At 46.0% G+C, this 26,364-nt stretch overlaps 1 protein-coding gene across 2 annotated transcripts in view; it reads left to right on the forward strand.

The window, feature by feature from the left end:
- PRDM2 (PR/SET domain 2) overlaps positions 1-7,847 on the forward strand; it is a 65,348-nt gene extending 57,501 nt beyond the window's left edge. For both annotated transcript variants that reach the window (XM_039563838.1, XM_019289791.3), the window contains 2 exons: positions 3,102-3,236; positions 4,601-7,847. In XM_039563838.1, coding sequence (XP_039419772.1) covers positions 3,102-3,210 — 109 coding nt within the window. In that variant the 3' untranslated portion in view covers positions 3,211-3,236; positions 4,601-7,847. The remainder of the gene's footprint in view (positions 1-3,101; positions 3,237-4,600) is intronic.
- Positions 7,848-26,364: the final 18,517 nt, after the last annotated feature.

Consider the following 26,364-nt stretch of genomic DNA (forward strand, 5'->3'; position numbering starts at 1 on the left):
CCTTTGAGTTCATGTGTGCTGCTCAAGGCAAGGCTCAGGGGCCTGGGAAGGTATATGGAAGTAGGAACTTGGTTTGGACAAATACTTCAGTATTCAGGAGACAATTGAACCTGTGACAGTAATGCAGGTGGGGGGAACCTTTACCTTTGTTCAGTCCTCTGCTTTAAGGCTGCAGATTTTCTGGGTAACCTTGGCAAATCCCTTTCTGCCTGACTCTGTTCTGGATCTGAAAAACTAGGATTATGGTACTGATTCACACTACAAAACACTTTCAGATCTGAGGATGGAAAATTTTAAGAGCTGGGATTTAGTATATTTTTGTTGTAGCGCATCTCACCAAATTGGGTGATTTATCTCTTTTAGTTTGGGTATGCTCTCAGTTGTGAGAGAGAACTTTAGGCCCTGTCTCTGTGTAAAAAATAGCCTCATTTAACTTCTGGGTTAGCTTTAATTTATGGAATAGCTGGTGCATCTACCAAACTTTTGTTTACTTTGGTTTAAAAGTCCTTAGTTGACAGAGAAAACTTTGTGCAGACAAGTCCTTCCTGCTACCTAGCATTTGGGTTCTGGGCCTTTTTTCCTTTCAAGCAGAGTATGTTTTCTGATGTTATTCCTTTTTTTTTTTTGATTAATTTTTTTTCTGGCTAGGACTGTTCCCTAGCAATGGTTCTGGCAGAGGTGGGGTAGCCTGGGCTGTGCTATTGGTCTGGGCTGTGCACAGGGGTTGGGATTGCACAGTGAGGGGCTGGGAACAACCCTTGCCCCTTCCCACTGGAATCATCCCTCAGCAACATCACACAGGGTGGCTCAGAACTCCTTTTCTTTGCGTGTCTCCAGTTACCCAGGGCTGAGATGGTGAAAGCAGGTGCAAAGTGACAATGCTAAAAATAGCAATTTCAATCACTGCTCCTAATGCAGTGGGGGAATTTCAGCTCCCCTCCCCCTCAGAGACCAGCTCCCCTTGCACACCCAGGAGTTTGTCAAAATCACCCCGACATCCCAGCTCTTCTTTAAACAGGCTCTAAAATGAGAGTTAGCGATCCACTTGAGGGTAATGTCGGGACAGAGGAGGGCCCTGACTCCTGACAGCTTTGGCGGAGTGGACACAGCTGCAGTTCTGAAGCACGGTCCATTGGGAGCACTATGGGAAGACAGCAGTAAGAACTCCATAAGGAACTCAATTTCACTTTCTATTTAGAAAAACAATCCTTTTTTATCTAATTCCTCTAATCCTCAGCTTCCAAATAACAAGCCATGATCTATTAACTTTAAAGCTTGAGGAAGTTAGGGGTGAAAGATGGTGGAATTCTGGAGTAATTTGGGTTGGAACGGACCTTAAAACCCATCTCATTCCACTCCCTGCCATGGGCAGGGACAACTTCCACTGTCCCAGGCTGCTCCAAGCCCTCTCCAACCTGGCCTTGGAAACTTCCAGGGATGGGGCAGGCACAGCTTCTCTGGGCAACCTGTGCCAGGGCCTCCCCACCCTCACAGGGAAGAATTCCTTCCTGATGTCTGATCAGGGTGTGCATTTGAAAATCTAGGTCAGATGTTCCCTGATATTTTGTCTCTTTGGATTTGAGGCTTTTAACGTTTTTTTTCTTTAGGTTTCCCATAGGATGTAGACCTTGCTTCACTGCAGGCAAGAGCACACAGATGTCATTGATTAGAGAAGAACTTTAAGAAGTCATAATTAATATTTTGACAGAAAGCATTACTTACATGGACACATTCTAAACAGAATGAAACTAAAATTTCCCTCTTCTAGTTATAGTAAAAGTCTGAAGCCAAACAAACTAAGCTTATTTTGGATATTCTACTGTTTCCCTTGGTTACAGTCCTTATATGGAACAACAAAAATCTGGCTTTTGTTGACCTCCCCATTGCCACTTTCTGGTTCTTCCACACTGGCAGAAGGTTTCAGAATTGCATTCACAAAGGCTGGAGTGGATGATTTACATAGAACAATAAAAAAACTTTTGGCAGGCGATTTTAACCACCAATTTTAATTTGAAAATAATTGAATTGCTTACTTTTCAAAATTTCTGTGGTTTTGGTTTTCTGTTGTAATGGAAAAGTTTTGCACTTCTTTATGTCTAACTTGGAGTTACATTGTGTGTAAGGACAAACTGAAATCTCCTTTAAAGGGTGTGTATTGAACTCTAAAAATAACCCAGAGAGAAGCCTGGCTTTTAACTTTTCTTAGACGTGTTGCTGTGTAAGAAAATGATATTTCAAAAGATGTTCCCTTGGAAGAACATAAGTGGTTGGGTTTGGTCAGAATTTGGAAGAATTTGCCTTGAGAAGGAAGGTATGTAATTACCTGTGGGGGTGCACAGGTGTGAGGGAAAGCAGACAAGTTTGTGCATGATAGCAAAAGGTGCTGAATTTAAAAACAAATAGGGGATTTTTTGGAATATTTTAGTGTAAGGAAGTTTAGCTTGGGTATACATTTGAACTGAGATTGTATGTCTAGAATAGGGCAGAAGGAGTTGGACTTCCCTTGCTTCGAGCCAGGTTTTCAGGCTTTCTTCTTGAAATCACAATCAACTGAGGCATAAAATTAAAATTTTTAAGTAAACATCTTTGATTTTCACTTTCACTTTGGGACTCTTAGTTTAAAATTTGAAGTGCAATAAAGCACTGTTGTGACCTCTACCTGTCCTTGTTGAGTCTGTCAGGGCAATAAGTGATGGAAGTGTTCTGCTGACTTTGACCTGGGGAAAAATGATGTGGTATATGTTCTGGTAAAGTAAAATTCCTTTTCTATAAGTATTTTAAAGCCTGATACGGACTGTCCTGAGAGAATAGACCATGACTCTTCTAGTTTCTGATGTAACTGTGGGTTTGTCTGTCCGGGTCGGAGGGTCTGGGACCTGGGGTGGGAGCCTGGATGCTGCTTCCAGTTGGCATTATCTATTTCCTGCTTAAATAAACTCACAGGGTAAGTTCGGAACAAGGCAAAAAAATCCTCTTGCCTTCAGAAGTGGCTCTTGGTAATTGCAGTGTGGGTGGAATGTCGTTTCCTTTTCTCATAGCTTACTAAAGCACGTCTCTGGTTTTGTGTCTGGTCGCTGATGCTCTTCTGCCTCTTTGCACAGTTACAGGCTCCGCATGGCCTCTAGATGTCCCTCCTCCTCCTCGCATAACCCCAGCACCAGGCAGTGCAAGAAATCCAGCTCCACCACATCCCACTTCTTCAAGGAATAGACCCTGGGCATGTCTGACCAAACCAGGTACAGCCACAGAGCCCCGGGAGGATGCGCAGGGCTCCCTTCTCCTGTGCTCCCAAACCCTTCCGTGTTTCTGTGGGCAAGGAGTGCAAGGCACTTTGGAGATATGAGCCAAGCCTCAGAAAACCCACAGTGTCACTGCTCTTGTAACTGGTGCAGTTGTGGTTTTGGGGAAGGCTGAGATGCTGAGATCTGGATGAACCATAGAAAAGCTGCATTCCCTTCCACGCTGGAAGTGATGCTTCCTGTCCAAGACTGTGAGACCACCGAGATGCTCGTGCCATTGCTGGCTGCTCTGTCTCATTCCTGGGGTGGAGAGTCTCTAGGATTTGTTCCCTTTGGAGCTTTTTCCTAGCAATAATCTCCTCTTGAAATATGTGATGTACTAATTCCAAAGGGATAAGGTATTCTCTAGTCATGGGTACTTAACATACTGTGGATCAAAAGGATTGTGTTAGGGTAGTCAGCCCTTTACCCCTCATAGAAGCTTTAAGGAGAGTTTTGCTCATGATCTTTTAAGACCTGAGGTGTTGCTCCTCTGGATCCTGGGGACCTTGAAGATAATTTTTGTAAGGATGGGTTTTATCTCTGTCTTGGAAGTAGTGATGTTCGTATCTGATTGTAATAGTGGGCCAAGTGCTTTGGGGTCTTTTAGGCTGAATGGGTGAACCCTGAACAAATATTAACTGCCCAAAAAAACATATACTTGGGAATGTGCATTTTGCTGGCTGCTTTGGTGGCACTCCACAAGCTCAAAGACCAGCATTACAATGCAAATTGCAGTGCTGTGATAAGATGCAAAAACCTTAGTTGAGGTTGTGGTGAGATAAGCTGTGTAATGAAGCACTGTAGGCTTGGGCAAACTAATGACCCAGCCCCATGTGTTGGTGAGGCTGAGTTGATTTTCTTTTGGTTTAAACAAGACACTGTTTTCTGCTCCTTCATTTCCCCACCATTAACTTGCAGATTAGAATCTCCTTTATACTGATGTAACAGCTAAGGAACATGATACTTGAAATGTGTAAAACTAAAGGTGAGAATGAGTACCAGCAAAATCAAGACACTGCAGCCTGAAGTTTATTCTGTCTTAAAGTGATTCAAAAAACAACATTTGAGGGAATAGTTAGTAAACTGACTGAGGTTTGCTATCTCCTGAGTAATGGAGGTGATTGCTAATGAAATGTTAACATCCCTAGCTGTGGCACAGACCATTTAGTTGTGGGAAATCCAAGCAAAATTAAATCATGGATGTCTCTTCCCTGTACAGTGGTCACTGAATGACTTGTCCTGCTTCCAGCTCCATGGAACATGGAACTGTGACTCCTTAAACTATTTCTGATTAAATGCAACTCTCTGTGTACTTTCAGGTACCAGAAACTTCTGACTGGAAAAGGTGAGGTGAAGTGATCCTCAAGCATTATGCCCTCCTGCTTGGCTCAGATGTGGCGAGATGGGTTCCTCAGCAGACAACCGGGACAGTGGTTTCTTCTGCTGGAAGTGATGATGTGCTTCTGTCATCTCACCCTTCCTTCCAAGGGAGGGAGCACAGAGCAGGCTCCTGCCTTCTCCAGTGAGTGGTGAAGTGTGGATGCTGGGGACAGGGTGATCTTGGGGTCCACCAATGTGTGGAGCCCATGTGCCAGCACGGAGAACAGCATGGAGAAGTGTTCAGACATCCGCAGGCAAACTACCTGTGCTCAGAGGGTGGATGGGTCTGGATGAGTCTCCTCTTTCTGGGAGAACATAGAGGGTTTAACATACTATGCAATTAAACTCTGGTAAGACTGTTACATCCTTTTAGTTTCTGCTTTACATCCTAACGGGTAAAGAACTGGGCATCCCACAAAAAAACACTGAAGGGAGAGGTAGGTTTTCCTGAGGTTTCCACATGTGAAGTCTGTGGGTACCCCAGTCTCTTGACTTTGTACCATTAGCTTTAAGGGGCAGATGCTGTTGCTTCTGAAGTGCATCAGGAGCCGTGTTTTTTGGGAAGATCACCTGTTACATGATCTCTGTGAAATGTACTGATAGCCCAGTTCCATGAAGGGACAAGCATCCATTTCTCAAAGCTGCCATAACTTGTGTTGCCAGTCTGGTACTGTTTAGAGTCAGGCATTATTTATTTAGGGACAGTATCAAACACGGGTGTTGCTGTGCAGTATCAGGCCAGACTTGTCCTTAAATACAGCATTTGTCCTTAAACAGAGCGCCTGTGTTTGTGTCTCTAGACACGTGTTTAGTTTCAGGCGTCCTGTCCAGAGGCCATCCATGAGGACAGCCAGTAAAGGCTAATTCCAGAAACAAACAGTTCAGCTAGTAAAATGCAGGGCAGAAAGGTCTCTTACCTCTTTCTTACCCTCAAATGGGGTCAATCACACCGAGGTGCATTGTCTGCCAGTTCTGGGCAGAACTTCTGCCCAGTTCACTCGTGAGGTGAACGGTTCCTTCTGCCAACACATGATTTTCCAGGATCCCTGCTAATGTAGCATCTAGGCTTGGAATTTTTTAAGGAGGCCAAAGGGGTTGATTGTCCTGTTTCCCTCTTGTTTCAGTCAATTTATTCCTGTCCTTGACTTTGCACTCCACACAGATAAGCACAGATCTGTGTATGCACACGTTAGTTAAGAAAGAACAAGTGCCCGGTTGATACTCCTTCCCACCACCCTGAAAAAGTCGAAAAAAGGATCAATTTTATATATATATCTTCATATGTAGATATATATATATATGACAGATAAAAATATATATGTATGGAATTGCTGAAAACAGTTAATTTTGTATAGTTTTGATGAAAATCAAATTGTTCAAAATGATTACAAAAGCTTTAAAGAAGAAACATTGTTCACTATAAAAATGTTTCAGGTGCATGTTGTTTGAGTTGGAAAGAAAAGGTTTTCAGGATCTTGTATAATCTCACTACAGATTTTTTGGATAAACCCCTCTTGGAGGCTTTCTAAGTGCAATTGTGGTTTGGGGAAAGGCTGAGATGCTGAGAACTGGATGAGCCATAAATGCTGCATCCCCTTCCATGTTGGAAGACTGTGAGACCACCAAGATGCTCGTGCCATTGCTGGCTGCTCTGTCTCATTCCTGGGGTGGAGAGTCTCTAGGGTTTGTTCCCTTTGGAGATTTTTGCCAGCAATAATCTCCTCTTGAAATAGATGTACTAATTGCAAACAAAGGCTGGAATTTTTCACAGGAGCCTTGGAAGACTGGGATTCTCATTAGTCATTCAAACTAGTTGGAAGTGAGTATCCAGATCTGCTAGGCAGCTTGGTAAATTTTGGTCAAATAGCACAAAAAATTGAGTTTCCTGGCCTTATGTCTATGTCCAAGCAGCTGGTGTGCACACACAACTTTCTGATCAGTTTGTCTCGCTTTGGTTTTGCACATTATCTTTTTATTTTCTCTCCACATTTTCTTCTTCCTCTCATCGTGTGACATTGGTATGGTAGACCCTATTCTTTCAGACAGGAATGCTCTTCCTGTGTGTCTGGAGAGTATCTAGATCACTTGGAAAATGAGTATACAGTGTTTATAAACCTAAGATACTCTGACGTAGAGCACCAGTATTATTGGTGATTGATTGATTATGATTGATTTTCCCAGTGCAGTTTTGTAGGACACCTTGTCAAAGATCACAGTTAGTGTATAAATTACCACTGGTCACTTGAGGATTGTTGCTGAGGAAGTTTTCTTGCCATATAGCCCAAATACTACTTCAAACAATCCATTCTCCTCAGACCCACTCAACTTCCAGTCAGTTAAACTAAGTACAGAGTTCTGGCATGGATGCTGCCCAGTTTAGTGCCTTTAAGGCATTCCAGTGAGGTTACCAGAGGTCACTTCTGTGTAATTTATTTTTGCTTCTTTTTTTAGAGTGGCATCAGCTACAATAACTGACAGACTCAAGGAGAGAAGTGTGTACATTGTTGTGATATAGGAACGTTTTTCCCAGAGGAATTCTGGTTTATCACACAAGCCTGTAAATATGTATTTACAATTTTAAAAGCACGTCTTTATGTCCCTGGTTGTAAATGCTCTGTTTTTAAAGTTTTATAATGTGTGACTCAACCAAGAGACCACAGTCCACAGCTTTGTATTGTACTGGTCTGTTTGAAGAGTCCATTACAGTCTAAGCTGTAGCAGAAAAATATCCACACCACCGACAAGAAGTAACCCATGGTTGCACCAGACTTCATCGTTTTTCCTCAGATAACAAATGCAGTTTTCTGGGAAGGTGGGGGGGTGGGGGGGGGTGTGCTTTTTCTTGCAGAAAAAAGCATCAGTTCAAAATGGTGTCATTTCTCTGGACCAGTGAGGAGATTCCATTCACAGTGAATTCAGGAAAAGTATGCCATTTTTTTCCCAAGGCAGAATTTCACAGTTTTGCAGCAAATTTTTAACCTCCCCCGTGCCTGCTGATGAAACGTGAAATTTTGCCCTTGAGTAATATCACAAGTTCTTGTGAAAATTCAAGGAGAGGGTGGGGAAAAAGCTCAGGTTTTGCATGTAGAATTTGCAAGGACAACACTGGCAGCTCTGCAGTGCTCTCATGGCAATGCTGATACTGAGAAGTTTATTAAAAATAAACTGTGTGGAGAAGTGGTGGGACCTGGTTGCTACTTGGGTTCTGAACACTGCTCTGGAAGACTGAAAGCTCTGTTGTCTGTCTGCCGTGTAAAGAAAAAGAACAACAATAAATCAATGTGGAAAACCACATTATGGAAATATTTATTGTTATTTCAGCCAAGGAGGTCTTAAAAACGGATATTGAATGTGTTCTAGCTCTGACACAACAGGAAGGTTTGGGGTTCTCCTGGCGGGTGGCAGGAGAGGAGGAAGGAGATGGAAGTGTCACCTTGGTCTGACAGGTTCTGTGCACAGACAGGGATTCTCCTGACAGCTCCACCCAAGGTCTGCACACCTGGAGAAGCAGCACATGAGCCTTTTGCAGTGTGGCATCTCCATTCAAATCCAAACCTTCTGCTGAGGTGTGTCAGTATCATGGAACTTCAAGGCTGCTGTCCTCAGCCGGGAGGGACGTGTTTGGGCAGGGCGTGCAGTGGGAGCGTTGGTTGTTTTCCTTCCTAGGAGTGGTCCCTGTTTCATACATTGTGTGCCATCACAGCACACTGAGGCACTTTATGCTTTCTTCAGGGCCATGGGACTTGGCACTTTTAATAGAATCCAAAAATGGTTTGGGCTGGAGGGATCCTAAAGCTCATCCCATTCCCTGCCTGCCATGGGCAGGGATACCTTCCACTGCCCCAGGTTGCTCCAAGCCCTGTCCAACCTGGCCTTGGACACTGCCAGGGATGGGGCAGCTGCAGCTTCTCTGGGCACCCTGTGCCAGGGCCTCCCCACCCCCACTGTGCAAGCCTTCTTTAAAGCTACTCTAAATGGACTGTCCCAGTTTAAAACTCCATAAGGGAGTCACTGAGGGTGATGGGCAGCCATTGTCATGGCTGCATTAATCCAGCCACATTCCTTAAAAACAACAGCAGATACAATGAATAGGTTTGGGAACAGCTGAATTATTTATATTAATATTAATTTCACATAGGCTAAAAATGGCTCTTTCACCCCAGAAAATCTGAAGGTTCCTTATGCATTATAAATCTGACCAGTTAGAGAAAATCCACTGTTGTCACTGTTGCCCGTCAGTGCCTGCAGCAGCCTAGCAGGCAGCCAGGCTCCTCTGGCAGTGTCACAGCCTGTTTGGCTTTCAGTAAATGCCACCCAGTTTCAGGTAAGTTTGAAGGGATCAGATTGTGCTGAACTGCCATTCTGTCCCTGCGTGAGAACCTTGAGAAATATTCCTTAAATAGCTATGTGCCTCCATTCTTCTGTCTGTGCTGTCACATGAAGCAGCACTAATTACTCCTTTTTATAAGAACTGTGGCTTTTTTAGGAGAAGGCTACATCCAAAAACAGGTAAGGAGGATCACTTTCTCATCATGAAGCTGCTGCCTGGAGGCTGTTCAGCTCTGTGAGTCGTGCTGCTGGCAGAAGGATGCAGACAACACAACACTGCCGGTGGCTGGATCCCCTCCCAAAGTCCCAGTTACCAAATCCAGGGGCCTGTTTCAGTCTTTGGTGCCAGTGCTGATTGTAAATGCTCTTCCAAGGCTATGGGACATAGAGAACTGTGTGCGCTCAACAGTGGACACAGAGGACACGAGTCCATCCTGCCTGAGCTCATCTGAGATGCCACGGGAGAGTGGCAGAAATAGAGCTGCACATCCAGCACTGCTGAGTAACATTTTCCGGGGTTGCGAGCCTTTGAGCCTTACCCTGGGCTCACACCCAGCCAAGATCACTGCTCAGAAGCTGCTGCAGTGCTGTGACACACCAGGGATGCTCTGGCCCCAAGGGCACTGACAGAAATAGTGCTGAGCCTCCTGGTGCGAGGGACATTTCCAGTGGTGCAGGGATGAGCTCACCTGGAAGTGGCAGCGGAGCACGTTCTGACCTGCTGGTTGTGGGCAATCTTCAGTTATTCCCCAGTGAGGAAGAGGAGGGGCACTGACAGGTGCTGGGGGTAGGGGACAATTTCAGGCTGTGCTGCATTTGGTTCGTATCCGGCTTTGCAGCTGCCTTGGAAGAAGGGGCAGTTGTTAAAAACCAGTTCTGGGCATATTATCTTAGATAGGACATGCTAATGCAAATAGGGCCACCTCCTCTTTTTGTACTGCTCTGCTAAGTTTTGGGTCACCCTGACTCAAGCAGCACTTTGCAGGGTTGGTTTCCTGTTGGTGTTTTTGTCCTTGTGTGCCAGTGTGAGTGGCTGTGCGAAGAGCTGCGTGAGGGGGTATTAATTCCAGGCTCATCTCCTTGCCCAAAGTCAGCTTTTCTGGGCCTCTACACTCCTCCAGCTGAAGCTCTGGGGAATAGACTGTGTGAGGAGAGGCACTGCTTCAGAAAATCTGTACTATAAAACCTATTCCTCATGATTAAACTCACATCTTGCCATCTGCACAATGTATTTACTTTCTTATGTATTGAATTTTCCTACAGCTGGAGTGTTTAACTGACAGAACTGACAGACTCCCTGAACTTCTTTCTTGGGTTCATCTATCATGTGCAGTGATTCAGGCTTACCTGGGGTGTATTGATTCAGGAATACTTCTTAATTTGACCTTCAGAAGTGAAATATCCGAACTATTTCCTGTAGTACTCTGTCTTAGTAGATTCTGTACCTGAGTTCAGCTTCTCTTTGTGACCAGCACCAACTGATTAGAGTCCTTTCAGAGTTGGTATTTCTTTTCTAGAAGGATATTTATATATTAATTAAGCCATACTAAAGCCTTACTTTTGATAAACTAAAATATTCTCTAAGTCCTTTAGGGCTTTTTCCTTCTGCACCACTTACGTCATTTTCTTCTGTGCCTTTCAAACTTTTATTTTTCTTGGAAAGAATAAAACTCAACCAAACAAAATTCTCTTTCAGCCAAGAGCTGCTGAAGATGTACTCTGAAGGAAGGCAGAAATATATTTAATTGCTGCCTCTGATGCCAAACCTTAAGTGCTTTGCTTCAAAGTGGGTTCTACAAAACTCCATTTGCCTTGCACGACACAGGCATCAGAATAGCAGAAACCTTCCAGAGCTGATGTCAGTGGTGTGGTCTAAGGAGGAATAATCACATCCATAATCCCCATGCATCCAGCCAGTGATTCCACCAGCCTTCCTTGTGACAATGCTGTGCTGGAAAAAAGGGCAAAAATCCTTACCTGCTATTTTTCCTCCCAGAGTCTCTGTCTTGCACCAGTGAAATGCTGATTTCTGACACAAGAAATGAGTTCTCACTTGGTACCATTCATAGCTGATGACATCTCATTAAGGATAATTTCTGAATGTTCTTTCCTGAGCCCTCCCCCATTCCCAAATCCTTTGCTGCAAAGAGCATTGTTGTGGATAACCCCATTTCTTGCACAGGGTATTTCTAGAGCTATGAAGTAGCACGGTAATGAAACATCTGTTCTCATGATACAATGACTTCAGCCGAGCTTCTTCTCTCCCTTTCATGCATTTTCCTGTGGCACACTGTTTGTTCAGTGGGATAATTGGATACGGAAGAGAAGCAGATCTCCATTGAGCTGCATTTTCCAAGGCTCTTCTGTCCCGATGTGAACTGTTCCGTGCTGCTGCCAGCATGGGCTGGGGGCGGGAGGTGCACAGAGCTTCTCCCTTTGCATTTTGGGGCCTCTGATCATCAGTGGGGAGGAAATGAGTGCTACAGCCGCATGAAATGACCTGGGGAGATCTCTCAGCAGTCATTCCAGGCCAAGGGCCAATAAAGGAGCATTAGATGGACTTTTTCTGTCACTTGGTGGTTTGATGGTAACTCAGCTGTGGTGTTTTTAAGCTGCTTGTGTTGCTGCATCTGGGTAAATCTTCTCATGAGCAAATCTGGCTCTAGCAGTGGACTCATTTGCAGAAAAAGCTCCCACTCAGTGAGGGGTAGGGGTTGACTTCTGCTTTCACCTTCTTCCTGCACTTCCAGAGCAATGAAAGCACAGATTTCATTCACTGTGTGCAAACACAGCTCCTCTAAATTGAGCTCCAGCATCTTAACAAGGGGCACATTATTCCTAGCACTCATATATTTCCTTTTCACCTAGAAAGAGAAGCCTTGAGTCAGGTTATGCGTTCTGTTAGTAGTTACTTTCTGTGCAGGGTCAGTTGCTGGAGTTCACAATGGCACCAGAAGAACTGGAGGGACCTTAAGGAATCTTGAACATGCGAAATAGACCTCAGGGTGTTGTGGTAAGCACAGAAGCCCAGAGGAGGAAATCTGGCATTGGATCATGTGTGGGACTGGGCACAGCAACACAGGTGTCAGCTGTGAGGAAAATCCAGAGGAGCTGCAGTGAGGTGGAAAATGTCACTTCGGTACCTCAGAGAGGGTCATTTCTTAGGAGCAAAATGTACTGAGCTAAACTGATCATCCCTTGGAGTGTGTCCAGAGCGAAGGGAAAGCACTGCTGAGCTCCTGTGCTCTGGATTTGCTCCCAGTGTCACCAGGAGAGAAGGTTGTGGATGCGGACACAACTCCCAGACCAGCCCAAACAGGAGGGCTTGTTTTCTTGCTTTCTGGTTTTTAGGGATGTGGACTGGCTGGATCCAATGGCAGGAAGCTGTGAGCAGTGGTGTGAAATGGAGCTTGGCCTCTTGTGTTGTGTCTCCTCTGCGCTGGGCTGGACACGGAGCCCCACGGGGAGCTCGGACCCTGCAGGAGCTCCTCCAGAGAACCCTCTGCAAATCGAACAGCAAACAGCCTTTAACTGGTCCCCAATTTACTCCCTCTCTGGGAAGCTTTCTTATCCCCAGAGTGCCCCTCCCTCCAGTGACCAAGTCCTTAGCACCTGCAGAGGACAGGTTTTCTAAGATTATTGGGTTGTTTTGATGGTTAAAAACCTCCAGTGCAGTCTCCTAATGCACAATGGAATTGGGGAGAAGGAAAAATACATCTGTGAGTTCATCTGCAACTCTAAAACCCCTGACATCTTGAAGTTGGAAAAGTTTTGCTAAGGAAGTAGAGAAAAAAGATTTGCAGGTAGCCTCTTGAATAATTTGCTGCTTTTTTCCCCCCCCTAAATTATGCTTTAATATTTCACAGCTGGACGCAGCTCTGCAGTGGATTCTGCAGACAAGTTACCAAACAGCTCGGAGAGGATTTCCTGGCACATGGTCAGAGAGAGCAACAGGCACAGCTAGGGAGGAAGAAAACAGCCACAGGAATAAATACCTGAATGTTGAAGACATGTGGACCAAATGGCCCAATTTTTGCTTTCCTCCATGTGATAGACAAGAAGGTCAAGTTGAATCTCTTGTTCGTGTGAGGGCAGAAATTCTTCCTGTGTCTTTAGTGAAATAAACATGCAAACTAGTCTCTGGTTTGTTTGTTTAGACTTTGTCATAGATGATCTGAGCCTAGAATCATATAAATCATAGAATCCTAGACCAATGAAAAGATGCTTTAAAGAGCATCTAGTCTGACCTCCGGCCATGAGCAGGGACATCTCCAGCCTCATTAGAATGCTCAGAGCCCCATCCAGCCTGACCTTGAACGTTTACAGGGATGGGGCAGCCACAGCTTCTCTGGGCACCCTGTGCCAGGGCCTCACCAATCTCACTGCAAAATATTTCTTCCATAAGTAGATGTAATATCTGAGGGAGTAGATACAATAAACTGACCCAGCTGGGATTTTGTGGACAGCTCCCGGCTCGGTGCTCACCCTGTACAGCGATGCTGCCCCAGGAGCTGGGCTGCTGCAGCACAGACCACGAGACGTGACTTCAATTCCCGCTGCTCGGAATTTTCCAGGTGTTCCTCAGCCTCTCCCTGCTGCCTTTGGCTGCAGGAAGGGGCTGAGATCACCGTCCTGTCTCCCCCGGGTTTGGTTGTGTCTGCAGGTGCCTCTCATTCTCTGCCCTGGGCTTTCTGCTGCTGTAATCTGACAGTTTCTAATTTCCACCAGGGTCACAGTGTGTTCTCCTAGCCATGCGGTAACGTTTCTTCCCAGCAGACTTCCCAAAAAAAGCTCTGATGACTCATGGAGGACAAATTTATGCAGAGCTCCCGTAGTCAGCATCCTTTGCATTGGCAGAGGGAGTTTTTGAAATAAAGATGAATCAGCGCTGTCAGACTTTGCTGGGAGTTAACTCTTGGCCCCTCTTCCCTGGAAACAGCCCTGGCTGGTGCTCACACTGAAGGAATTCCAGCCAGGCATCCCTGCGGGATGCAGAGCCACGGGCACCGCGGGCAGGTTTGAGAGCCAGAGCTCGCGTCTTTCCCCGTTTCCCTGGAGCATCCCTGCGGGCAGGCGGGCGGGAGGGGGTTAAGGTAGCCGGGAGGGGGTTAAGGCAGGTGGTTCGCTGCTCCCTGCCTGAGTTAGCACCACCGAGTGCTTCCAGAAGCGCTCCGGGAGCAGCCGCTGCATCCGGGCAGAGGGAGGAGGGCCGGGCAGCCACTGCAGCAGGGCAGAGGATGTTACTTAACGTGCCTCCAGTCTCCTCCCCCTCGCCGGAGTGGCTGAGGGAAGGGGGGAGCGGGCTGTAGGGAAGGGACAAGCGGCGGGGAGTGATGCCGGGAGCCCCCGGAGCCCAGCCCGCCCGCCGCAGCCTCGGCGCGGTCGGTCCCACCCGCGGCTGCATCCGCTGGAAGCCTCCTCTGACCTCCTGAGGCTCAGCTCGGGCTCCAAGCCCTGGGAAGAGGCGGAGAAAGATCTTTCCGGTGCTCCGGCATCCCCGGTGCCCTCGCAGCGGGTGGGCTGGAAGGACGGAGGCTCCGCGCCCCGGCGTGGGAAAACTCCCGTGTTCCTGGAGGAGATGTGTCCGAGCCCACGGACGAGGTAGCCGCTGGGTTTGGACATCTCGGGAGAAGAAAAGAGCCTCATGACTTTGCTCTGACCATGGCAGATACCTCAGAAAGGGCCAATCCTCAGTGCCTGGTGCTAATTTGCACCTGAAGCCACTAGACCTGCCCAGGACACACGAGAACCTCCTGGAAGAGGCACAGACGTTTGGTTTTCTCAATGAAAATACTGATGACACTCAACTGAAAACATGTGTGCTGTTCCTCTCCCTTGAGAAGAGGAAAGGGAGCCTCCTGGGATTTCGGGAAGAGGCACTAGCGTTCCTCCTTGGGTGGCTCCTCCTGCCCCCTGAGGACCTGTGGGGGACAGGAGGTCTCGGGGCTCTGCTCCATGACAAACACTCAGGACTGCAGGGAAGCCATGGACTCCCCTCCGGTGACCTCCAGCCCTGCTGCAGGGCCCGTTACCTTCTCCCAAGTTTTTGGGCAGCAGTGCCAGCTCATGGAAGCAGGTAAGAGAGGAACATGCACAGGCACCACCTTGTCATCCTACATCCCACCTCCTGGTTTGCAATGTCCTTGCTGTCCCTTTCCTGTTCTGTTTCCCAAGTTCTTCCCTAAAATCTGGTGTTTTCCAAAGGGAAAATTGGGGTGACCCCTTTTGCATTTGCACACCTGCCTCAACTACCCTTGAAACCACTCAAAAGCTTTGTGCCCAATCATTTACAAACAGGAGCAAGGGTTGGGATGACTCTGTGGGTTTGGGTTAACATGGGCTGGAACAAGCTGCTCTGTTCCTGATGGTGGAAGTTACTGTTTGGGTGTGAGCAAAACATGTGTGGTGATTTTTGCATTTCAATACAAAGGCATTTAAAGTGGAAGTTGATTTGCTGCTTTGGAAGGTGATTGCTGCAGCATGTGGCTTTCTGCTTTGGTATTCAGCTCTGTGAAGGACAAAGTGGTTTTTTTCCATGTCTTTCCCTGGCTGTTTGTGTTACTGTAGCACCTGGAAGCTCTGTTCCTTTTCCCAGGTGTTTTCATACATTTCTAACTCTCTACAGATGGGCCTGGTTATTTCTTATCTGTGCCTTTTGGCTGTTAAATAGGTGGTGTGTAACATGACTAATCCCAAATTTTCCATGTTTGCCTCTTGCTCCTCACAGATGCTCTGAAGCACCACTCCATGAAGTGCCCCAGAGATGTGCACTCACATCCTCCTCCTTCATACCTGGTTCCCCAAGTTTAAGAGATTGGATAAGGGATTTTGCAAGATTTACTCCTGTTTTCCTGTCCCTGCTGATAGGTTGCCCTGAGGAAGGATGTGTTTGTTTACTTAGAGCCGTGAAGAAACCTGGGTTTCTGCAGTGATGCCAGAACTACACTTGCTCTGAATTTTTAGGGCTTGTTTTACTCAGATTTACTGGTACTTTCTTATTACTGTTTGTGCTGGTGCGGATATTTCGCAAATTTGTCCTGAAAAGTGTCCCATCCTTTTCCCTTCTCTTTTCTCTCTCTTCTATTAGCCAGTTCTGGAACTAATGATGTTTGGATTGTATGTTTCTACTGAGGTGGTGACATTAAAAATATTATGTATGAGAGTTTCCTGCAGATCTCTGTGGGACTTCTGCTCTGCCTGTGGTACTTTCACAGGTAGAGCTGGGAAGATGACTCATTAGGTGACTAATTAGCTGACTGTTACTCAGTTAATCAAGTCTGAGATCATGCTACTGTCTCCAAGAAAATGTCAGGCAGATCTTCAAGAGGGTTTGGTGTTAAACTTTCCTATTATGTGTCCTGGGATCAGTCCAAAAGCAGTGGATCCATTGTGTCAGATCTTACCCAAAGAAGAGATGTAGGAGAAAGCCCTGGTCCTGGGTGAGTAGTTTGTTTCCCAAATTAGCAAGACCAACGAGGTGGGGAAACACAGGTGATAGTCTTAGTTTGGTTTGTTTTCCTTTGCCTTTCTTAGAGGGAAATGTCCCAGAGGAAACCTGGGACTTCTGGATTTTCAAAACCCACCTTAGTCAGTCAACCAGAAGATTTTCTTCCCTCTAGTGGATCACCTTGGTAGGATTTTCTAGATGTTTTCGCAGGTACAAGGTGAGATGCAACGTAAGGATGGTTGCCATGGATGTCAGTGACATCCAAAGGGATCCTTATGGCAACGACAGTGTACGCTCAGCACTCCTGAGCAGAACTTCAGCTGAAGTGTCTGTGGATGTGTCTGTGTTCATAGGCCTTGCAGTGTGGGCAGGAAGGATGCCCTAAGGAAGTGGGAGTGGGTACAGGTTTGGGACACCAAGCTCTGCTTCCTTACTTGTGTACTGTGTCTCTGAACTGACATTTGGGAGAGAGCCACAAAAGGTCTCAGTGTGGAGCAGGGCTGTGCAAATGCCTTTACAAACCATAAAAGCAGACCTTGCTCCTGTGATTCCCTCAGCGACAACCTCTGAGGAGCTGTGAGGAGCTGAGTTCTGGCCCAAACAGTCCAAATCTCACAAGAAAGATTTGTAGGCACCCAGTACCACATCATTGTCATTGGTGACATTTGGGCTCCTCAATGACGCTGGGATGTGCTTGAATGATAAAGGTGCTGGCCTTAATTAAATGTCAGATTTTGTGCCTGGAGAATTGCTGAGCTTGAGATAGATCACAGGCTTGACAGCACACTTTGATGTACCACCTGCAACAGTCTCGTGGTTTTTATAGCTTCTGCCTGTGGTGTAAGGACACTTCTCCAAAGCACCTGTGAGAAGAGCTGGGCCCTGCTTGAAAAATGTGCTTTAGGCTGTGTGCAGTATTATCTGTTCTTGATGGAGAAATCAGAGGGTGTGTGGTGCTCCCCTGCAAACATGTTCCTTTCTCCCAGTGCTACTCCTCAGTAACTTGCTCTGGAAACCGAATACTGAATGTTTGGAAGTCAACTTCCCCCTTGCCAGCTGCTCCTTGTCCCCACTGATGTAAGACTTGAAAAGTTGGGGTTCTTGTGCAGCTGATTCTGCTGCTGATTATTGGTTGATTATTCATGCATAGCTTATGGAGATTTCAGTAGTCACAGTGTCAGCCTGTGGGTGTGTTGGCACATGGGAGCCCTGCTCCAGAGCTGATTTGCCCTTTGCACAAGTCCTTGCTCCGTATTTAACCTCTGGAGCAGCGTTTGCTGGCACAGTACACGGGATACTCTTTGGAAAGTTATTTTTCTACCTTCCCATTTTATTCTATTGCCTCTTACCTCACCAATTGACTACATCTCCACAACTTTGTTTGCTGGGATGTGTTCCTGGTGGTCACCTGGGTGTTTATTTGCCCTGAGTGCAGGGAACAGTGGGGATGTGGAGGCTGCAGCTGGCTGAGCTCCCTGCTTTGAGAGTTCACTGACAAAACTCTAGTTTCCCAAGGCAGCAAATCCTCGCTCTTGCAGGTATTAAATTTGGCTGATGCCTGAAGGATCTGTCAGTGTCACCTGGGGACATGGTCACCTTTAGAGGGAGTGTAATTCCCAAAGGGGGGCTGTAATTCCTGCCTGGGATCACTCAGGGAATAAGGTTTCTGTTTCTTTGGCAAGCCATGCAGGGTGGGTGTTTTTCTGCCTTTTCCAGCCTAACTACAAGGCTGATGATTTCCAAAAGGAGTAATTGGGAAAGAGGCTGGCTTCACAGCCCTGTCCTAAATCTTCTGATCCCAGAAGAAATTCCTGCCTGCCAGGCAGTGCTGGAGGATCTTTCTTGCTTGAAGCACAAATTCGGATCTGGCACAGGTTTGTGCTATAAATTTTGCTAATACCCGAATGAAAGACTCTAGTCTTTCATTTTAGAAAGAAAACAACAACAACAAAAAAATGAGTCTGAAGGATTTATTATTGTCACTACCAAACTTAAAAATGCGGGTTACTAAGACTTTGAAGGGTATTTCCCGTCTGATCTCCCATGAAATATTGAATATATGGAGTGAGACCTGATCTCCAAGAGAGCTGAGCATTCTCTGGAAGAATTAGGCTTAGTAGAGAAACCATTTATTTTATATATGGGCAAATTCCAAGCAATTTGTTTGGCATAATGCAGTTTTCTGGACTTACTGCCATGCATTATTCTCTGACTCACTGCTCCATTAGATTAATTTTCATTTTCCTTCCATTCCTTGGCTCTCAGATGCTGCTGATTTGTTAGGCTCCCAATATTTTTTCTTTGTATCTTGCCAGTTAATTTTCCATTGGTTATGAAATAAGGAACTTGATTCAAGATGTGACCAGAATGAACAAGAAAGTAATTTGAAAATCATCCAGACCTTAGGATTTTGCAGTGAACCTCTTCCATATTATCTTTCCATTACATATGTATTATCCATTACATGCATTCTGTATTCCACTCTGGTGGCTGCTCCCCAAATGGATGTGAGTTTGGTTTGGCTACCCAGTAGAAAATTAAGGACATGATACAAAATTCTTAGGAGTTCTTCTATGGAAATTATTGTTATGTGGCTCAAAGCTTTTGCCTTTCCCCCCCTAGATCTGTAGTTTAGCTCTTGATCCAGTTTCTCTCAAGGGGAATGTGAGGTGAGGTTGATGTGGCATTACCTAAGCAAAATATTTGTCATGCAGCATGAAATCCCTGGAATCTCATCTGATCTGGCATCCTTTGCAAAGATTTTGTTTTGCAAACAAAGCATGGAAGACAAAACATAGAATTCCTTCATCTGGTGCTTGAATATGGTTTTTAAACAAATAAAATAGTATTTTAAAAATATCTGCTTTGTACCCCCTGACTTGGGTGAAGGTTTGTTCAGGAGCTGGGCTCCTCGAAGCAGAGTTCAAATCTGATGAGCGTTAGATCTGAAAAAACTGATTTATGGGAAAATTTCAGCCCCTGAGAAGATGTAGAAGGAAATCTCTGACCTTCCAAACTGAGGCTGAGATGAACATTCACCATCTGTGCTCTCGTATTTTGTGCCCTTTAGTCCCTTGTGCATTTTTCCATGCTTTAATTAAACAGCAGCCAAACAGGATCTGGTTTCAAACCATGTACCTGGAGCTGAGACAGAGCAGAGGTGATGCAATTTCACCTTCTTCCCAAAAGCTGAGTTTAGCAGTGCCTGTCAGGCACTGAGGGAGGTGGCACAGAATCCCAGACTAGTTTGGGCTGGAAAGGACCTTATTCTCCAACTCCTGCCATGAGCAGGGGCACTTTCCGCTATCCCAGGTTGCTCCAAGTCCTGTCCAACCCGACCTCGAACACTTCCAGGGATGGATTAATCTCAAAACTGTGGTAATTTCTTCTGTTAGGTTTCCTGAATTACATCGCTTTGTGAGCTCAGGCTCCAGCTCCCAGAGCATCTGAGCAAACCTTTAGTGACAGCTCTTCTTGCCTCACGTGGACAACAACAGAAAAGAGCATAAAACTTGCTTGGCTTGGTTGGTTTGAGGCCACACGGAATCAGGGCTGGGAATGTGTTCCCTGGCACTTGGCGCATCAGGTTTCCTACGTTCGTTAGTCTGTAATAAATCTTTCATGGTAACAAGCTGTCTCATTTGCTCTCCCGAGAGAAGAGGGGGTGTGTGGATGCCGAAGATGTTTTCAAACATGGTTGCAGCAGTCTGGCTTAATTACTGTGCCTCAGGTTATATTAACCAGCTTTGGGAAAATAAGAAACTGGAGCAGGTATCAGGTGGGTGAAGTGAGATGAATTTGGTGATCCCCAAGAGCCTGGTCCTCCTGGGTGGGGAACTGCTGACCTGCTGAGTTGAGGCATCACTGACTTGTGTTGACCTGTCAGAATCCCGAAATGGTTTGGTTTGGGTTGGGAGGGACCTTGAAGCCTGTCCCATTCTACTCCCTGCCACGGGCAGGGACACCTTCCACTAGCCCAGGTGGCTCCAAGCTCCATCCAACCTGACCTTGGACACTTCCAGGGATGGGGCAGGCACAGCTTCTCTGGGCAACCTGTGCCAGGGCCTCCCCACCCTTTAGAGGAAAGAATTTCCTCTGTATATTTAACCTAAATTTCCCCTTTTCAGTTTGAACCCGTTCCTCCTTGTTCTGTCACTACAATGCAGGCACCTGAGGCTGTTGTGCTGCTGGCCAACCCTGCAGACACCTGGAAAACTGCTGACCTGAAGCATTATAAAATTGACAGTCACTTTGTGTCGGGGTAGAAATGTTGAGGTTTTTCCTTTTACTAAGTCCTGCTGCTCTTGAGTGGAGCTGTGGTCTGGGTTCATGTGCTGGTGTTGTCAGACTTCAGCAGCTCAAAAGCAACAACATGAATCTGTGCCCACCACTGTGGTGCCTGAGAATGTGTAGAAAAAATCCCTGCCAACTTTCTGTGCACGGTACTGCCAGGCTGAATCACCTTGTGTGTGTTGGTGTAGAAAGAGGTGTCATTTCTGTCAAAACCAAACCCATTTTTCTGAGATGACAGTAAGTGTATCAGAAACAAACTGCTTCAGAAGCCCCTGGAGTTTTGTGTTTTAGGGAGAACAGGATAATCTGATCCTCTCCAGGGCCAGCTCCAGCACTAGGAGGAAACATCATCTACCTCTTCCCAGAAAAGCAATGAGTAAAAATCCTCCGTGACAGGCGATGTGCTCCTGCCTGAGCCAAATAGATTCAGGGGCCACAGAAATGAAATGGGAAGATCACTAATATTTTTCTTTTCTACCCAGTGGAATGAGCTGTTATTAGGGATAAAAAGAAGTGACATTTATCTCCCTCTTTTCACTTCATTAGGTAGGCCTGTGCTCCCAGGAGGAAAACAGTGGATGGAGTCCACTTGCTGTCTATAGCTTTTACTGCTCTCCAATGTTCTTTTAATCACACAAACACTGCGCTGTTGTTGTTTGCGTGGGGAGCCTCAGGTGACCTGGGAGCTTCACTGGGCCCTGAAGGACAGAGGCACCACAGACAAGGACTTGCTAATACTCTAAATATTAATAAGAAATGCTTGAGAGAACCATGGAGGCCATGTTTCAATGGGCAAAGGGGGGTGTAAGAGGTTGGAAGTTTTGTTATCTCTGAGAGGATTTCCTGCTTTGGTTTATTTCAGGCTGGAAAAGCTCCTGGGAATTGCAGTGCCTGACTGAGAACACAGGGTAGGGATCTGTTCCAGAAGAGCTTGGGTGTTTCTGATGGCCAAACAGTAGCTGGTGTCCTGAGGGTGATGGATGGTACCTGCTTGGAAGAGGGGAGAGAAAACCAGGATTTTCAAAAAATGAGGATGTGAGGAATGTGGGTATTAAAGAGATGGTAAAAGCTGGCCTTGGGCTGGAGCTGAATCCCCAATTCCATGAATCCCCCATTTCCATGATTTTCATGATCCCGTGATGGATCGCGTGCTTTACTCCCCAGAGTGGTACCCTGGACCTGTGGCATCTGATTAAACCTGCAGCACCATTTGGGAGCTGAGGTGCCCCGTGCTGTGGATCTGCATCCCACCCTCTCCATGGCCAGGCAGCTCCTCTGTCACCTCACCCTGGGAGAGTCCCTTCTCCCATGTAGGTGTGAATAATGTGTTTAAAACCAGCCCAGCACAGACCAGTCATTGAGGGGGACCATGGATGTACTATTAAACGTGAAATTACGCGTATGTACCTACAGCTATTTATGTAATGCACAGCAGGAGGAGGCTATTCCTAAAACAACGAGGAAAAGCTTTTCCCAAGTGTTATGACTGCTGTGTGCCACCAAGTATCTGACAAAAAAAACCCAAAAAAATGCCCTCAAGCCAACAACAGAAAACAGAGGCAAATATTGAACAATATTTTTTGCATAAATTAAATATAAATTGTTCCCTGTCATCTCAATAGTCAGACTCCATTATTACAGCATCTGTATACAAAGCACTTGTGAGCTGATTTACTCCTGATTCAATTATGGGCAGTGTTCATCTGCCCTCCTGATGGACTAATTTGGTTTTGTCAGTTAATGCTCATAGCAAAGTATATGGATGTAATAATTCCTTGCAATTGCAACCCTCGTGTTTTTATGACACCAAAATAATGAACTGAAAACATGCACATGATTGGACTCGCAGCTACAAACAGGAATTAGTTATTGTTCTTTCTTTGGAGGTCTTGGAGGCAATTTTAATGGCCATGCAGTAATAGAAAGGAAAAGGGGATGAAAGACATGAAGCAAAGTATTTGTCTTTGCTCTGACTATCCTATTTTATGGTAGGTGGGGATTTTTGAGAATAGTGTAAATGGATATTTTTCCTAAATTCTGATATGAAATAATGAAAGTATTTCTCTAGAACACATCCAGGCCACCATGAGTTTAATTGGTAAATCAGCTGAACAATGTTGAGGTTCCTGCCTTTGTGTTTTATCCTCCTGGCTAATGCAATGGCTATAATGCTGGAATAAAAACCATGTGAGCCCTTCCAAAATTAAACATTCCTAAAGAGCTGACATATAATACCCTCAAAATATCCATATGTTATCTTGGCTTGGAATGAAATACCATAGACAAAGTTTAAACATGGGAAAACTACGCTTGAAAAGGAAATATGTTTGATTCTGTTGGCTTTGAAATGGAAGTGTAGCATCATCAAAGCTCTGGTAAAGAGAAAACAGGCTGGGAGAGGGAAATGGGTGAGTTCTATTCTGCAGAAGAGAAGGACCCTGCAGTGTCCTGAGGGTTGTGGCAGATGGGTTGCAGATTAGGAGTATTGAATTTTTCAATATTATCCTGTAAGGGTTGATCCAAGGAGCAACTTTGTAAGGGCTCCCAGCACAGCAGCCAGAGCTGGTGGCCTTGGAGCCCTGCTGGTTAAGGATACGAGTCACCCATCTGGTCCCTGCTCTGCCAGCTGGGCTGTGCTGCCTCATGTGGGGAGAGCAAATTCCAGGGAATTCAATTTATTTCTATTTCCACTATTCCTCTTGTTCCTGTTTGCCCAATCACTTCAGCAATGCAATTGTGGTTTGTTATATTCCGTGTCCTTGGTACGCACTGGCACTCATGAAGGGGCTGAAAGTGCTGCCCTCACTAAAGGGTTAAAAAGGTAAACAACTTAAATTCCAGGTAATTCAGAGTGTATCTGTTAAGGTTTGGCAAAACAAAAGGCATCTGATGCTATGAGTAAAATGAAGCTTCATTCTCCCTGCAGCATCTCTCAGCCTGGATAAAAATAGTCCTTGACCCTCATTTGAGCTGCTCAGGTTCTCTTACAGAGGTGCTTGCAATGCTCTCAGGTTTGCAGGTACCAAAACAAGGATAAAAACTGCTGCCAGGGGCTGCAGCACTCAACAGCTCATCCTCAGGTTTGCCAGCAACAGCCCTGAGGATTTGCTGAGTGGTGGTGCCAGGACTCCCTGGCAGGCTGGAGAGGGGCTTTTTGCCAGGACAGGGAGTGTCAGGACAAGGAGAAACGGCTTGAAACTGCCAGGGGGAGAGCTGGAATGGATAAACTGAAGGAATTCTTCCCTGTGAGGGTGCTGAGGCTCAGAGAAGCTGTGGCTGCCCCTGGATCCCTGGCAGTGTCCAAGGCCAGGTTGGATGGGGCTTGGAGCAACCTGGGGTAGTGGAAGGTGTCTGTAGTGGTTTGGTCTAAAATACTCATTACTGTTTATCTTCTGTGAGATAAGAGTTAGGAGAAATGCAAAACAGGCACCAAACTTGAAAGACTATAAAGAAGTGTATTAACAGACCTAAAAGAGGAAAAAAAAAATTATACCACCTTCAGCACTCTCCTCCTCCCCCCACCTTCCTCCCTTCTCCCACTGACAATGTGAAAAGACAACCCTTGAGGTGTTCAGTCTGTTTACCACTTCCATAATAACCTTGTTCAGTCCATTTAGAAACAGAAGTCTCTTCTTGCTATGAAAACATTATCACAACGAGACAGCCGCCCACTTCCAAATATTGTTCAGTCCATTTAGGAAGCGGTCTCTCTGCTTGCATGTGAGTCCCTTCCCCCGACTTGCAGCTTTTCCCACAACTGCTTTCGAGGGTCCATTCTTGAAGTTTTTTTTTTGGGGTACAATTTTAAGGTTGAGCCGTTCAGAAACAAAAACAGAGGCCCTTCTCCTTCCCTGGGAGCAAAGAGTCTTCATCATCTTCATCTTTAGGACTATCTCTGGGAGCATCTCTAGGAACTGAGGTTTTCTCTTTTCCCATTTGGAGCAAAAGTCCTCATCTGGTTCATCTCTCCCTGTCCAAACTTCTCATGAAATTACAGCTGCGTCAGCATCTGCCTATCTCAGCGCAGGTGCTTCTGCTCACGAGTTGAACACTCCACCCCCCATATCTTCATGAAATTACAACAGGATACTCTGATATATCATAGCCTCACAACAGAATTTCAGCTTTAAGCATCTCCTCTTTCTCTTCCCTCAGGTTTTCAGCTCTTCACAGCAATAAAAGGGTTAATCTCACCTTGGCCTTGAAGCTGGAATGTGGCTTATCGAAGTGGAGAGGGGGGAGAGCCAAGCTGCTCCAGCTGCCCACAGCAAGGCAGTGGGGGGGTTCCACGGATGGAACAGGGCCCATCGGCTCCAGGATGGCTGTGGCCCGGCCAGGCCTGTCCTGTGCAGGGCCTGGGCCGGGCCCACTGGCCCCTGCATGGGGCCCGCAGCCACCTATCCCAGCACCGGAAACGAGAGAGAGCTTGGGGGGGAATTTGCCTATTCTTAAGTGTGTATCACAGAGGCGGTCACAATTTTAAGTGGCTTAAAGAATTGTCCATATTCAACCTGGCCAGCTGATAGGTTCTGTCAGGTCCCAGAGGAAGCTGTAAGCACCCCTTAGCAAGGACATCCCTTCCGGGACTATGCTTGCTAAAATATGGCAGTGTCCCTGCCCATGGCTTTTAAGGTCCCTTTTGACACAAACCATTCTGGGATTCCATGATTCCATAATCAACAGCACTGTGTGCTCAGCTGGGAGAGTGCAGTAATTTTTGCAGGCTTTAAATAAGGTTTTGATTTTTCCTGACTGGACTGGGAGCCTGGTGGGTCAGAGGCAGGGTGGTGCAGAGGTACCTCAGTTCCCTTAAATGCATTGGAAATATTAAGAGTGACCTGTCCATGGCACCACACAGCTTTGAGTACATAAATTCACCCCATTTATCAATGTTTCCCAGCTTCTGAGAAGTCTGGGAAGACTCCAGTTAGGAGCTGAACAGGTGAAATGAAGATGTCATTTTTATGATAGTGAAAGATTGGAGCTCCTTCCTCTGTTCTTCACCCATGGGCAGATAATGATGCCAAGGAACTCTCAAAAGCCAGCTCTATCCATGACTGCTGAAATTCTCACTAAATAATCCAGCCCCTCTCTTGGACAGCTCTGCACCAATCTGTGCACGGCTGTGGCCATTCCCACGGACTGAATACTTGTGGTTTCCTAGAAAAGCTGGTGTTTATAACATAAATCCTTTGTGCTGTGGTGCTGACCCCCGGTGGCTGCTGCCTGGCGTCTCCTGCTGAGCTGCGGGAAAACTGCTCCTGCCCAGATCCTGACTTCCCATCAAGCACCTGGTTTTAAGTTAAAAGTTTCAGGCAATAAAAAAAGAAATCTGTTCCCCAAAATGTATTCTGAGAGAGAGCACAAATATTCTCCAAGAAAGATAAAACTTGTTTTCCTTCCCACTCCCTTTTTTTCCCCGCCATTTTTTTTTCATTTTTCGTTCCTTTTAAAATTTTTTTTTCTTCACACTGGGAAGCAGGTTTCCAGTGGCCTGTTGCAGACCTGCGAGCAGTTTATTTTTCACCAGCTTATCTATCAATTTGCTGTGTGTTTAAGATGCCAATAACACACTGACTTGAAAAGTAATGGTCCATCATCACAAATTGCTGGGACGGGCAGCCCCAGCTGAAT

Source organism: Corvus cornix, chromosome 21 (genome assembly GCF_000738735.6).
Source record: "Corvus cornix cornix isolate S_Up_H32 chromosome 21, ASM73873v5, whole genome shotgun sequence".
Taxonomy (NCBI): Eukaryota; Metazoa; Chordata; class Aves; order Passeriformes; family Corvidae; genus Corvus; species Corvus cornix.